This window comes from Oncorhynchus clarkii, chromosome 30 (genome assembly GCF_045791955.1).
Source record: "Oncorhynchus clarkii lewisi isolate Uvic-CL-2024 chromosome 30, UVic_Ocla_1.0, whole genome shotgun sequence".
In the NCBI taxonomy this organism is placed as follows: Eukaryota; Metazoa; Chordata; class Actinopteri; order Salmoniformes; family Salmonidae; genus Oncorhynchus; species Oncorhynchus clarkii.
Genome location: NC_092176.1, coordinates 9,555,510 through 9,570,372, shown reverse-complemented (window position 1 = coordinate 9,570,372; position 14,863 = coordinate 9,555,510). Strand labels below are relative to the sequence as shown.

Below are 14,863 nucleotides of genomic sequence, written 5' to 3'. Positions count from 1 at the left end.
AAATTACAAATTGTTGTGAGCCCCTTCTCCCTCCACTGTGAAAACACCATATCATCCAATGCAGGGTGGAAAGCATGATTAAGGCAAATCGGGCTGTCAATGTATTTTATTGATTTATTTCACCTTTATTTAACTAGGGAGGCAAGTTGAGAACAAGTTCTCATTTATAATTGCGACCTGGCCAAGATAAAGCAAAGCAGTTCGACACATACAACAACACAGAGTTACACATGGAGTAAAACAAATATACAGTCAATAATACAGTAGAAAAATAAGTCAATATACAATGTGAGCAAGTGAGGTGAGATAAATACAACCTAGCAAGTAAAACACTGGAATGGTTGATTTGTAGTGGAAGAATGTGCAAAGTAGAGATATAAATAATGGGGTGCAAAGGAGCAAAATAAATAAATTAATTAATTAATACAGTAGGGAAAGAGGTAGTTGTTTGGGCTAAATTATAAATGGGCTATGTACAGGTGCAGTAATCTGTGAGCTGCTCTGACAGCTGGTGCTTAAAGCTAGTGAGGGAGATAAGTGTTTCCAGTTTCAGAGATTTTTGTAGTTCGTTCCAGTCATTGGCAGCAGAGAACTGGAAGGAGAGGCCAAATAAATAATTGGTTTTGGGGGTGACCAGAGAGATATACCTGCTGGAGCGCGTGCTACAGGTGGGTGCCGCTATGGTGATCAGCGAGTTGAGATAAGGGGGGACTTTACCTAGCAGGGTCTTGTAGATGACATGGAGCCAGTGGGTTTGGCGACGAGTATGAAGCGAGGGCCAGCCAACGAGAGCGTACAGGTCGCAATGGTGGGTAGTCTATGGGGCTTTGGTGACAAAACGGATGGCACTGTGATAGACTGCATCCAATTTATTGAGTAGGGTATTGGAGGCTATTTTGTAAATGACATTGCCGAAGTCGAGAATTGGTAGGATGGTCAGTTTTACAAGGGTATGTTTGGCAGCATGAGTGAAGGATGCTTTGTTGCGAAATAGGAAGCCAATTCTAGATTTAACTTTGGATTGGAGATGTTTGATGTGAGTCTGGAAGGAGAGTTTATAGTCTAACCAGACACCTAGGTATTTGTAGTTGTCCACATATTCTTAGTCAGAGCTGTCCAGAGTAGTGATGTTGGACAGGCGGGCAGGTGCAGGCAGCGATCGATTGAAGAGCATGCATTTAGTTTTACTTGTATTTAAGAGCAATTGGAAATCACGGAAGGAGAGTTGTATGGCATTGAAGCTCGCCTGGAAGGTTGTTAACACAGTTTCCAAAGAAGGGCCAGAAGTATACAGAATGGTGCCATCTGCGTAGAGGTGGATCAGAGACTCACCAGCAGCAAGAGAGACATCATTGATGTATACGGTGGGTATGTTAAGAAAATACCTAATCTGTTTCCAGATCCTAAGAGTATGACAAATGGCTGGATTAGAGTCATAAGTGGATTTTTTTCACTTATGATGGACTATTAACAAGTGCAGAGAGAGAGGAACATTGACAGGAGGCCTGCTCAATTAAAAGCCTTGAAGGCATATCATTCTGTAGCATCCCAGGTAAACTTTCCCTCCAGAATGACACAATGTTCAGATTAGCAGCCCAATAATACAGTTTAAAGTGAGGAAGGCCTAAGCCCCCCTCTATCTTGTACTTGCATACATTCTTCTTTTAAATTCTGGCTGTCTTGTTATCCCATAAAAGTTTCTTAAAATAGCTTTGTGGAATGAAATTGGGTAGACATTGGAAGAGGTAAAGAAACCTGGGTAGGACAACCATTTTAATAGCGTTTATACGACCAACCAATGAGATAAACAAAATATAGATTTTTGGGAAACTGTCTAAGCTGATCAATTTTCATGTCCCAATTCACTTTCAATAGCTGATCAAGGTCTTTTGTCACTACAATGCCAAGGCTTGTGAACTTGTCCGTCACTGTTCTAAATGGGGTAGATTTCAGAATTTGCATATCCACAGGCCGAGTGCAGCAGCTGCCCCCCTGTCTAGTTTAGGAAGTTCGCATTCAGCGAGAAAGCGTTCCATAGTTTGTGGATCAGTAGCATCGCATTTTGATTGATATTGTTCTGAGTAAAACTGCGCAAAGCAATTATTAATATCCTGCGGATCTGTTACTATTTTACCCTTCTTGTCTTTTATTTTGTGAATAGCTCTAGATGCCTGTACATGCCTTAGCTGTCTTGCTAATAATATATGTGGTTTGTCACCCAGTTCAAAATAACTTTGTTGCGTTCTAGCAAGTAAAGAGACCACCCGGTTCGAAAGGATGGTATTGTATTCATATTTCAACTTTGTGATCTTCTCAAGGACTGTCTTCGAGGAATTCGTCCTAAAAACGTTCTCCTGTTCCCCTAACTCTCTTTCAAGTTCTCTCAGCCTAGTCCTGGCGCGTGTCTTCCTCTCTGATGTATAAGAAATAATGTAACCTCTAATCACAGCCTTTAGAGATTCCCAAAGGGTGGAGTCGTCAACATCCCTCGTGCCGTTATCTCCGAGGAAAAAGGCAATCTGCTCCTTCAAATACTGACATCAAGCCTCATCTTTCAACAGGTATGCGTCTAAGCGCCACGGTCGCCGACCTGTCGGCATATTGTCGAGTTTCAGCACCATGGACAGAGGAGAGTGGTCTGTAATTAGATAGGTAACCGACGCAGCTGCTGAAATTAGTTTGGAGTCCAAAATAAATAGTACATTCTGGAATATGATTTATGAAATTATGAAAATAAATAATAATCCCTATCTGTTGGGTGCATCAGTCTCCAAATATTAACAATGTTAAGGTTTGTCATCAATGTATTTAGACAGACACTGGCATTTGATTGTTGAAGTGACCTTGATAGGTGTTTATCTGAAAGAGGATCTAACATACAGTTAAAGTCACTTCCAACCATAACACTTGCATCCAAGATATTTGGTATGGCCTTAAATACCCTTTGAAAAAATAATGGATCATCAAAGTTGGGTCCGTATAAATTGACCAAGGTTATTGGTTTCGAATTCAGTGTACCAGCCACAATAATATACCGACCATTAGGATCTGAAATGGAGGATGAGTAAACAAAAGGAATGTTTTTCCTTATCGGGATTGCTACCCCTCTCGCTTTTGCACCAAAGTTAGACTGGTATATCTAACCGATCCAGCCGACTCGTAGCTTGGCCTGAGCGGAGGGTTTAATGTGAGTTTCTTGAAGAAGCACTATGTCAGCACCCAGTGATTTAAGATGAGAAAAAACCTTAGCTCGTTTCACCACATGCCCTAAGCCATTACAGTTCTAGCTGACTATCTTTATTCCACCTGGTCTACTCTGTGCTCGGTCACTATGTGGCATTTCTTATTTTAGAGCAAATTGTTCCTGTCCTACAAAGCCCAAAAGAAAAACGTCCTGCCGTGCGTGAGCTTGTCATGCCACCTGTATTAATAAATGTGAACATAAAACACAGACCCCATCCCTCCTCCCCCTCCCATCCCTTTACTGAGTGACTTCCCCAAACGAAGCACTCCTTGGCTAACACACAAACCTTAGGGTGTCTAGACATACAGCTTGAACTAACTCATCATCTATAGATGCTCCGCATATAAACTAATATTAAATAACACTTAACTCTCACGTTAGGGGGTGAGTGGCGGTAAAACATGAGAGGCTAAACAATGCTATATAAGCCACAACATCTCACCCATCATATAAGTCCCAATTTCTGATCGAAAAGATATAGGCAGGAAATTCAAACACATTCCTGGCCTGTATTTGGCCTTTTAGCTGGTTGACACAACCGTTCTGTAGCCTCAGCCAGGGAACTTGCTTGACAAGAACAGATTGGCCTCTTTTGGGTTGTCAAATGTACGTGTTGATCCCTCGACTGTCACCTTAAACCGGGCTGGGAAGAGGAATCCATATCGGATGTTGGCTGCCCTGGATTTGGGTAGAAAGATAACTACAATGGAGCTAGGGTAACTTTTGATCAGCCAGCTTGAGGATGAGATCCCTGGCCTGGGGATAGTGCTGCCGTACAATGAATGGCCTTGGTGGCACGCTCTTTGCCGGCTTCGATGGCCGTTTTGAAGCGTTCACTCCCCAGCAATGCCGGTATCAGCGCCGAGATGAATTCAGTGGGTTTCCCTTTCTCAGTGTCCTCCTGGATCCCAAATATTCGGATGTTCTGGCGTCTTGAATGCGACTCAAGCATTTCCAATCGGGCTTTCAGGGTTTTGTTGTCATTTTTGAATGTTGCGCACTGTTTCTCTATGTCCTGTAGCCTGGCCTTGTGATCGACTGTCGTCTGCTCAACCTCATGCACCCTTCCCTTAGTTGCCTTCACAGTTTCCGTCAAAGTCCCAATACTCTTTGAGATATCAGCCAACCTTGTGTCCACCTTCTTGCTTAGTGAGTTTATGGCAGCCAGTCTGTCACGTTGAGTAGGATCTGTGGGGAACTCTTGGGAGCTAGGCTCTTCAGCTAACTCCTTGTGGGTCGGCGACGTTGAAATTGGTTCGTTGTCTATCTCATTCAAATGATCTTGCTTAGCGCCCCCTTTTTTGGTGCCTTTTCCCTTTGTCATATTGCCAGACAATGTTTGAAGTTATAGGTTGTGAGAGGTTAAGATAAATATCAATTTGTTTCAAAATAGAGCGGAGCTCGAGCAAAGCATGTCTACTCCATAGCTCGCTCTCTAGCGCCCCCATCCTGTGATTCTCAAGAATTCCACTTCTTACAATATACATCTGTTTTCTTTTCTTCCTTTTACATTCATCACTTATTGTCAACGTTATGTCCCTAGCCATGTCCTCAGAGCATGCGCAGACCAGCTGGCTAATGTGTTTACAGATATATTCAATCTCTCCCTAACCCAGTCTGTTGTCTCCACAGAAGAAGGCAAAAGTAATTGAACTAAATGACTATCACTCAGTAGCACTCATCTCTGTTATCAGGAAGTGCTTTGAAAGACTAGTCAAGGATCATATCACCTGCCACCCTAGACCCACTTCAATTTGCTTACCGCCCCAATAGATCAACAGACGATGCAATCGCCTGCACACTGCCCTGTCCCATCTGGACAAGAGGCATACCTATGTAAGAATGCTGTTCATTGACTATAGCTCAGTATTCAACACCATAGTACCCTTCAAGCTCATCATCAAGCTCGAGGCCCTGGGACTGAACCCCGCCCTGTGCGACTGGGTCCTGGACTACCTGACGGGTCGCCCCCAGGTGGTGGAGGTAGGAAACAACACCTCTTCGCTGATCCTCAACACTGGGGTCCACAAGTGTGCGTGCTCAACCCCCTCCTGTACTCCCTGTTCACCCATGACTGCGTGGCCAAGCACGCTTCCAACTCAATCATCAAGTTTGCAGACGAAAAAACAGTAGTAGGCTTGATTACCAATGAGGAGGGGAGGAGGAGGCTAAAGAAATTTGGCTTAACACCTAAAACCCTCACAAAAATTTACAGATGCACAATTGAGAGCATCCTGTCAGGCCTGGTACGGCAACTGCACCACCCACAACCGCAAAACTCTCCAGAGGGTGGTGTGGTCTGCCCAACGCATTACTGGGGGCAAACCTCCCACCCTCCAGGACACCTACATCACCCAATGCCATAGGAAGGAGAAAAAATCATCAAGGACATCAACCACCCGAGCCACTGCCTGTTCACCCCGCTATCATCCAGAAGACGAGGTCAGTACCGGTGCATCAAAGCAGGGACCGAGAGACTGAAAAACAACTTCTATCTCAAGGCCATCAGACTGCTAAAAAGCCATCACCAGCACGTCAGAGGCTGCTGCGTATAGACATAGATTAGGAATCACTGGCCACTTTTAGAAATGGATCACTAGCCACTTTATTAATGTCTCCATATCTTGCATTACTCATCTCATATGTATTAACTTTACTCTATACTATTCTACTGTATCTTAGTCCAATGCCGCTCTGACTTATATTTATATATTCTTAACCCGTTCCTTACTTAGATTTACCTGTATTTTGGGTATATGTTGTGAAACTATTATATATTACTTGTTAGATATTACTGCACTGTCGGAGCTAGAAGCGCAAACATTTCGTTACACCCGCAATAACATCTGCTAAACACGTGTATGTGACCAATACATTTCATTTGATGTACTTCTGCAAAAGCGCTTTCCAGAGCGTCCTATTTTTCTTTGTTTGATACAGCATAAGCTAACACAGGTACTGTACTGTCTTTCCCCATCATCCTCTTTAACATCTTCCACACAACCCCCAGTTGTTCTTTCCTTCCTATGGAAGAACAGAAATCCTGCCACACACCTTTCTTTGCAGTCTTAATGACGTTCCTAGTCACAATCTCTTTCTCTGAAAATCTATTGTGGTCAAATTATCCTTCAATGTCTTAATTGCATTATCACGATCATTGATGGCCTTAACAAATGCTTCGGCCCACCAAGGAACCATCGTCCGTCTACCATCCCCTGTGCTTCAGCCCACCAAGGAACCATCGTCAGTCTACCATCCCGTGCTTCAGCCCACCACGGAACCATTGTCCGTCTACCATCCCCTGTGCTTCAGGCCCACCAAGGAACCATCGTCCGTCTACCATCCCCTGTGCTTCAGGCCCACCAAGGAACCATCATCCGCCTACCATCCCCTGTGCTTCGGGCCCACCAAGGAACCATCGTCCGTCTATCATCCCCTGTGCTTCGGGCCCACCAAGGAACCATCGTCCGCCTACCATCCCCTGTGCTTCGGGCCCACCAAGGAACCATCGTCCGTCTACCATCCCCCGTCCTATTGGAAAAGCCAATAAGAAAGGATCCAATATGCCGGAATTCATAGACGTAGCAGTCTTCTACTGACCATTGACATAAAGTGTCAAATAGTTCCCCGTTTGTTTTGTCAAAGCACTGTGACCAGGTCCCTTTTCTGAAAACAGATGTCTAGGTCAATGTTGCACATAACTGGGAAATGGTCTCCCCCCTAATGTAGATTCTGACTTCACATCCCACTCACATATACCAGCAATGGAGGACGCTACTTATGTAATATCTAAACCTGACGATGTACCTCTAGTCACATTGACCCGTGTCCCCCGACCATCATTGATACAAACTAGTCCCCTCCCCTCCCTAAAATCTTCAACCACAATCACAATGTTTATTTATACAACAGATGAATGTGTTACTGCCGTGCTTCATCTAGCAGCATAACCAAATGACCTGAATTGCAGCTGAGATTACATTAAAAGTAAATGGTGCGAGTGATCAGTGCTGTTTGAGATACTGCGCAGATTATTAAAGCAATTGTGAAGATCTCCACAGACCTGCGATGACCTACACTATTGCATGCTATCTTGAACATGAACGCTTTATTTGATTGCATAAGAAGAAATGTATAGTTGCAGTAACCTCAAAATATGTCCATGCATGTGTTACTCATTTTAATGTTGAATGTTACTTTAGTTTGTATGATATCCTTAACTCCAGGCTTTTTACTGTATTACAAAAGTAATATTAAATTGTGTTCAGTTGATAACGCAACCAAACATCAACATCTAAAAGGAGATGTACTGCTTGGATAGTTCCATTTAAGCCACTGGTTTAATAATCCCATTCTTTAACTTTTATTTTTGGTTTAGTTGGAGACATGAATCCAACATATCATTTGTTAACTTGTTGAATTGTGTTTGGTTGTCAACGCAGCCAAATGTCAACATTTGAAGGATATTTGCAGTATCTTCTGCAAACTAATAATTTATATGTTCGATTCACATCTACATCTCAAACAAAAATTAAAGTATAGGTTAGTATAGGTTATAGTATGAGTTAAAGTATCGGACTAAATCAAATCTAACTTTGAATGCACTTTAAATAAAGTTTGATTTAGTTCTATTTTTATACTTTGATTTTCTGTTTGAGATTGAGATGTAAATCCACCATATAAACTATTAATTTGTTGACCAACTTGGAATTAAAGCCAGACTAAGTCAGTGGCACAGATGGAACTATCCAAGCAGAAGACACATCTCCTTCAAATGTTGATATTTGGTTGTACTGACAACCAAACACAATTCCATTACATGTAAGGTTACTTAGGTTCCTGATCATTATTTGGCGTATGATTCAGTATCTGAAATCCCCAGAATTTTTTGGGCTGCCTTCACAACTTCCATTATTCGTCCAGTCCTGCTCTTGCGTACAGCACTCATATTGATTGACCTAAACAAGAAGGCTAAGAAATGTACATGATTTACAACCATAGTTTTCTCCGTAACCAAGCATTTATGCTCGCATGTCACATTGACAGTAGGCTGAGGCGCTTACGGGCCTCCTTGGACCAGTCACTGTCTGCCGATATTCTGGAGCCAGAGCATTTTGAACAATGGGTTTGCCGGTCACTTTTCCAGCAGCCTCAGCAGAAGATGCATTATTTCTTATTTTGTACCTCCACGCTTCCATGACCTTTTGTTGTACTCTGTCAGTGTTGCAACACTTATCCTTAACATCAGGCCCACATTTGTCATACTCATGATCCCTATCACACCTTGCACATCTCATTTGGCTTTTACACACACTAGCAACATACACCATTTGTCTTCAAATGAATGACTGATAAAGTTAAATCAAAGTTTCTTCAAAAATATCTTTGTCTAGAGTAGTCCTGAGCATTACAAGTCTACTCTCAACACTACTCAATATTTCCCCAGCAGCATTCACCCCAATGCATCTCGTTCCTGTTCAATTTATCGTGTTCTTGGAATTATTATCGATATCAATTGCATTACCGCTACCAACTAAACTATCCGCCGTGCCGATCCGTCACAGTACAGTTGTGCTCTGTCGCATCCACGAGCTTCCTCCTTCCTTGAACTTAGCTTGCTAGTAGCTGCCCAACCCCTTCCTTCCCTATACAATCTTTAGCTAAACTATCACTCATGTAGTTGTGCGCCTGGGCGTGAAATTAGTCACTTTATCATGAAAACATGTCATTTGGCACCAGATTGATTCGCCTAAGCTTGTCACAGAAAGCTAGTTTTATAATTTAATGACATATAGTAGTAATATATATATTTTTTACTATGATGGCATTGGCATGGCACCTCATCTACACAGAACTTTGTCCAAGGCAAAGCCACGTGGGTTATCTGGAGCTTGAAAATACTTCAGGATATATCCATTTGAATTCATTCACTCTTTGAAGGTCCCCCTTTTGATTTAATCGAAACCTTCTATACATATCTGCCAATTGTAGAAGTGCTCAGAAAGTGACATTCAAAATATTCAAGAGATAAAGGTGCTGAAAGTTGACCTATTTTGCATACCCCACCACTACCATGAGACATCCATGTCTACATCGCTGGAAAAGATAAACGGTTGAGATTTAAATAACTTAAAAGCTTACAAACAGAGTCGTCAAACTATTTGATAATTATTAATTTTTTCCCCCATTTTTTTTATATGAAAATGTGTAATTTATTAACCTTATCATCAATGATCTAAAACAGCTTTTTGTTGTAGCTTAGACCTTATTTTACATCATGAAGTGAAAATAATTTTGAAATAATTTTGTCTTGTGCCCGCCATCAGTTGAGACACAACTCTTGAATACAGGGTGGGTGTCATGTTTTTTGGCTGATAAATGTTCAAATGGTACCACAAAGATGGTTGGAGGGCCAAATATCAGAGAATGTTGACTTGAATGGGAATATACTGTTATTTTAAATTATACTGTCAATCCTCCATAGGAAACCTATTGTAATCATGGAAATATACATAATAGAATAGACATGACCATTTAATTTGACATTCGACGGTGGGTGGACCGGCGGCCATCTTTCTGGTGGTAATTAAAAGGTAAAAGTTCAATTCAATTTCAATGGTGTACTAGCTAAATTGCAGGGATTTGAGGGATCGGTCCATTCTATAAATTATATTTCTATGATTTAAATGACACCCACCCTGTATTCAAGAGCCTATTGTGTCTCAACTGATGACGGGACAACATAAAATACTCAGATATTGTAAAGTAGATTCTAAGCTACAACATATGCAAATATGGGTTTGTTTTGATGAGTTTATGCGTTTTTAGATAATTGACGTTAGAGGTTGAAAAATGTCATAATTAAAAAAAAAACATGTAAGAAATTATGCTAAATAGTTTGACAACTTTGTTTGTAAGCTTTTAATACATATAAAACTCAACTGTTCATGTTTTCCAGTGATTGAAGACATGGATATCTCATGGTATAGTGGGATATGCAAAATGGGTCAACTATGAGCACCTTTATCTACTGAATGTTTTGGCATTCAGGTCCAAAAGGTCGCTTTCTGACCACTTCTTCCATGAGAAAACATGTATAGAAGGTTTTGTTGAAATCAAAAGGGATGCTGTCAAAAAGTGATTGAATTCAAAATGTAGCATAGCCTACAACTATTAACTGTTGCCTAAACCTCTGGAGTTATTTTCAATTGAAGTATGCTAGAGCCCAATACAGACCAAAGCATAGACCTACGGGAATCCATAGCCTGCAGTTCCAAACTTTCTAAAAGCATTACTATTTTTTTCTTAGTGTTTCCTTCCCAGCCCAGTGCATGAAGGGAAATAAATTGCTCAATGCTTTTTATGTTTTCTTTTACAGTGCTCAAATGCTCATACTGTAGAGGCCACCTCACCACTCTGTAGACAGATATGTTTTAATTGGTGAATGTTTCTCTAACTAAGATGTGTTCGAGATGCTATCTGCTCTAGAGGCTCATTAAAAGAACCACAACAAGTCTGCCAGTCCACTGAGATTCTTTGAGTAAATTTGAGATAATATGACAACTCTATCTTGACTACACAGTATTAGCAGGACACAATCAATCACAAATGCAGGTTAAACAGCACAGCTGAAATGCAGGATTGCTAGCCATAGTTACTACCAGCAGCCAGAGATCATACTCACTCTCTCTCTGTTTAACACCTATGCAGGTCAAAGAACCTTGACATATGACACAATATAGTATGCAGGTAAGTTAATCTCGCGGCCAGATATTGAAACAGTAATCATGGTAGAGATACTGGCAGTGAGGCCCGAGATCAACTGCGTTCCCCTTGTGATGAGTTCAGGTGTATTGTGGCCCTACCCCCATCCCTGGTCCTGTGGTAGCGCAGGGTGAAGACTCTGTACCACACACCCCCTGGTGACAGGGCCAGACTACCACATCTGAGGCTTGGGGGGACACTTACAGTGCCTTGCGAAAGTATTCGGCCCCCTTGAACTTTGCGACCTTTTGCCACATTTCAGGCTTCAAACATAAAGATATAAAACTGTATTTTTTTGTGAAGAATCAACAACAAGTGGGACACAATCATGAAGTGGAACGACATTTATTGGATATTTCAAACTTTTTTAACAAATCAAAAACTGAAAAATTGGGCGTGCAAAATTATTCAGCCCCCTTAAGTTAATACTTTGTAGCGACACCTTTTGCTGCGATTACAGCTGTAAGTCGCTTGGGGTATGTCTCTATCAGTTTTGCACATCGAGAGACTGACATTTTTTCCCATTCCTCCTTGCAAAACAGCTCGAGCTCAGTGAGGTTGGATGGAGAGCATTTGTGAACAGCAGTTTTCAGTTCTTTCCACAGATTCTCGATTGGATTCAGGTCTGGACTTTGACTTGGCCATTCTAACACCTGGATATGTTTATTTTTGAACCATTCCATTGTAGATTTTGCTTTATGTTTTGGATCATTGTCTTGTTGGAAGACAAATCTCCGTCCCAGTCTCAGGTCTTTTGCAGACTCCATCAGGTTTTCTTCCAGAATGGTCCTGTATTTGGCTCCATCCATCTTCCCATCAATTTGAACCATCTTCCCTGTCCCTGCTGAAGAAAAGCAGGCCCAAACCATGATGCTGCCACCACCATGTTTGACAGTGGGGATGGTGTGTTCAGCTGTGTTGCTTTTACGCCAAACATAACGTTTTGCATTGTTGCCAAAAAGTTCCATTTTGGTTTCATCTGACCAGAGCACCTTCTTCCACATGTTTGGTGTGTCTCCCAGGTGGCTTGTGGCAAACTTTAAACAACACTTTTTATGGATATCTTTAAGAAATGGCTTTCTTCTTGCCACTCTTCCATAAAGGCCATATTTGTGCAAATAACTGATTGTTGTCCTATGGACAGAGTCTCCCACCTCAGCTGTAGATCTCTGCAGTTCATCCAGAGTGATCATGGGCCTCTTGGCTGCATCTCTGATCAGTCTTCTCCTTGTATGAGCTGAAAGTTGAGGGACGGCCAGGTCTTGGTAGATTTGCAGTGGTCTGATACTCCTTCCATTTCAATATTATCGCTTGCACAGTGCTCCTTGGGATGTTTAAAGCTTGGGAAATCTTTTTGTATCCAAATCCGGCTTTAAACTTCTTCACAACAGTATCTCGGACCTGCCTGGTGTGTTCCTTGTTCTTCATGATGCTCTCTGAGACAGTGCAGGTGCATTTATACGGAGACTTGATTACACACAGGTGGACACAGGTGGATTGTATTTATCATCATTAGTCATTTAGGTCAACATTGGATCATTCAGAGATCCTCACTGAACTTCTGGAGAGAGTTTGCTGCACTGAAAGTAAAGGGGCTGAATAATTTTGCACGCCCAATTTTTCAGTTTTTGATTTGTTAAAAAAGTTTGAAATATCCAATAAATGTCGTTCCACTTCATGATTGCGTCCCACTTGTTGTTGATTCTTCACAAAAAAATACAGTTTTATATCTTTATGTTTGAAGCCTGAAATGTGGCAAAAGGTCGCAAAGTTCAAGGGGGCCGAACACTTTCGCAAGGCACTGTACCTCCTGTAACTTCCTGCAATTCTACAGATTTGCCATAGTACAGAGAAAAATGTGCAGTTTTATAGCTAATCTAATGCTATTTTACACATTTCGCCATGAGGTTGAGAGAAAAATGTGCTAATTTAAAGTAATTTCCTGCAATTCTACACATTTTGCCATGGGGCAGACATTAAAAAAAATTGGTATAATAACAATGTATTAAAAGTTTGAGAATGGATTAGTAAATAGTTTATTCATAATTAACATCTTGTGTTGTGTGCTTATTATTTTACCATTGAAATGTTCTAGGCTATTTTGAGACCTTGAGGAACATCAGATATGTCCATCTTTTTGTGAGAATTTACACTAGTTACTCAAAACATTTATAGGGGCGGTTTTGCAGACAGAGTTAAATTTAAAATCAGGACTAGGCTAATTCTACTTAAATTAATCCAGATTAAAAAAAAATCTTTCTTAGTTTCTAACCACAGTAGAGTCCCAGACCAAGGTAAGTAAAGGACTAACCGGTTAATCTTTGTGAAGCCTGATTAGATTAACGATAAAGACTTGGTGCTGACCTGAGGATGCGTCAAAACCCAGGGATAGGACACTAATACATAAGCATCGTGTGGAATTGCAGAGAGCCACTTAAATCAAACACGGGACATAGAGAAGGTTCAAAGAATATCTGTGACTTTGAAAAAATCATCTTGAAGCAAATTGTGTCAAACCACCTAATTATCGAGAGCAAACAGCATGATTCATCAACAGAAAACAAGAAAAGAAAAACAAGACCATTTGTAATGAATTCAACTCAAATGAAAAGTAAACAAAACAACTTCAGGTAAGATACTGTATTTATTGTTGGCTCACTTTTACAAATCAGAGTCACTTTGAAATGTTACTTTTTGTGTGTAACAACACAGCGGGACCTAAATGTATTTTTGGACAGAAATGTAACACAAACAATATCATACATACTTACTAATATCATTTCTATATTGTCGTCTTTCTAAGGTCCTGTGGAAAAACATAAAAATCGACTTAATGACAAATGCTGTTGCTTGTAAGGGAGCGTTTCAAGACTGGTAAGACCAAACATGAGCTGAAAGACTTGTTGACCGGGAACATCGATAGCCAGTATCCCCTGGAAGGTATGCCTGATGTTTTGGTACTGTTCCAATCCTCATTTGGTAGGACACATTCATTCAACAAGTGCCATCCCCAGAATATGTAATGTTGTCAGTCATCTCTTGCACTCCCATACTAAAAATGAAGTAATGAACTTAACTCTTGAAGAAATACTGTTCTCCAATGCAGCAATGTAATCCTTTTCTAGAGGCATATGACCACCGTCGCTTGGATGGGACTTGTCATAACAGGATGGACAGCCAACGACATCTGCCGCAGTCAGGACAGAGGATCGTGTCACTAACCCGGGACGGAGAGCACAGAAAAAGAGGCTGAGAGCATGCATGAGAAACTGGCCACGGAATTTCATGAGCTCAAACTAATGTATTTAAAAGAGCACAATATGAAGACGCAAATCCTTCCTGTTGAGTTGACTATGGAGGAGAGAAACATGAAGCATCAGCAGTACCAATGTTCTTCTCCAACCAGCACCAGTTCGGGGTCCCGATATTTCCATTTGTGAATGATTCTTTTTTCGTTTTCAATCCATGGCTATTGTTTGTTTCAATCACTTGAGCTATCTTTATTGTGAGAAGTGCTGAATTAGCAAAAGCATCTCTGCAGGCTTATCCATTTCTGCTGGCTTTTCCATGGGAACATCTGCATCATCCTCATCTTCAAAACGATGATCTGGATAGCCATGCGGTTTGAGGTAATTGTGAAGCTGTTGCAATTAAGACAATGCAGCATCTTCTAGGTTGAAGGTGCAATGTGTTGCCGAGACCCCGGAAACAACTCTTCCATACACCAAACATGCGCTCCACTACACCTCTGGTGTGGATATGAGTTTGTTTGTACCGTTATTGCTCAGGTTCTATTGGATGAAGATAGAGGGTGAACAAGTTGGTCTGTGCCCACCCACTGTCACCAAGTATGAC

The 14,863-nt window shown here is 41.3% G+C and overlaps 1 protein-coding gene across 1 annotated transcript; it reads left to right on the top strand.

Annotated features, from left to right (window-relative positions):
* Positions 1-6,404: 6,404 nt before the first annotated feature.
* LOC139390225 (uncharacterized) lies at positions 6,405-6,794 on the top strand. Its single transcript, XM_071137482.1, has one exon. The coding sequence runs from the start codon at positions 6,405-6,407 to the stop codon at positions 6,792-6,794; it is 390 nt and encodes a 129-aa protein (XP_070993583.1).
* The last annotated feature ends 8,069 nt before the right edge of the window (positions 6,795-14,863 follow it).

What these genes read in the sequence shown, in the direction of transcription:
- LOC139390225 (XM_071137482.1), top strand. Translation starts at nt 6,405, where the DNA reads ATGGCCTTAACAAATGCTTCGGCCCACCAAGGAACCATCGTCCGTCTA.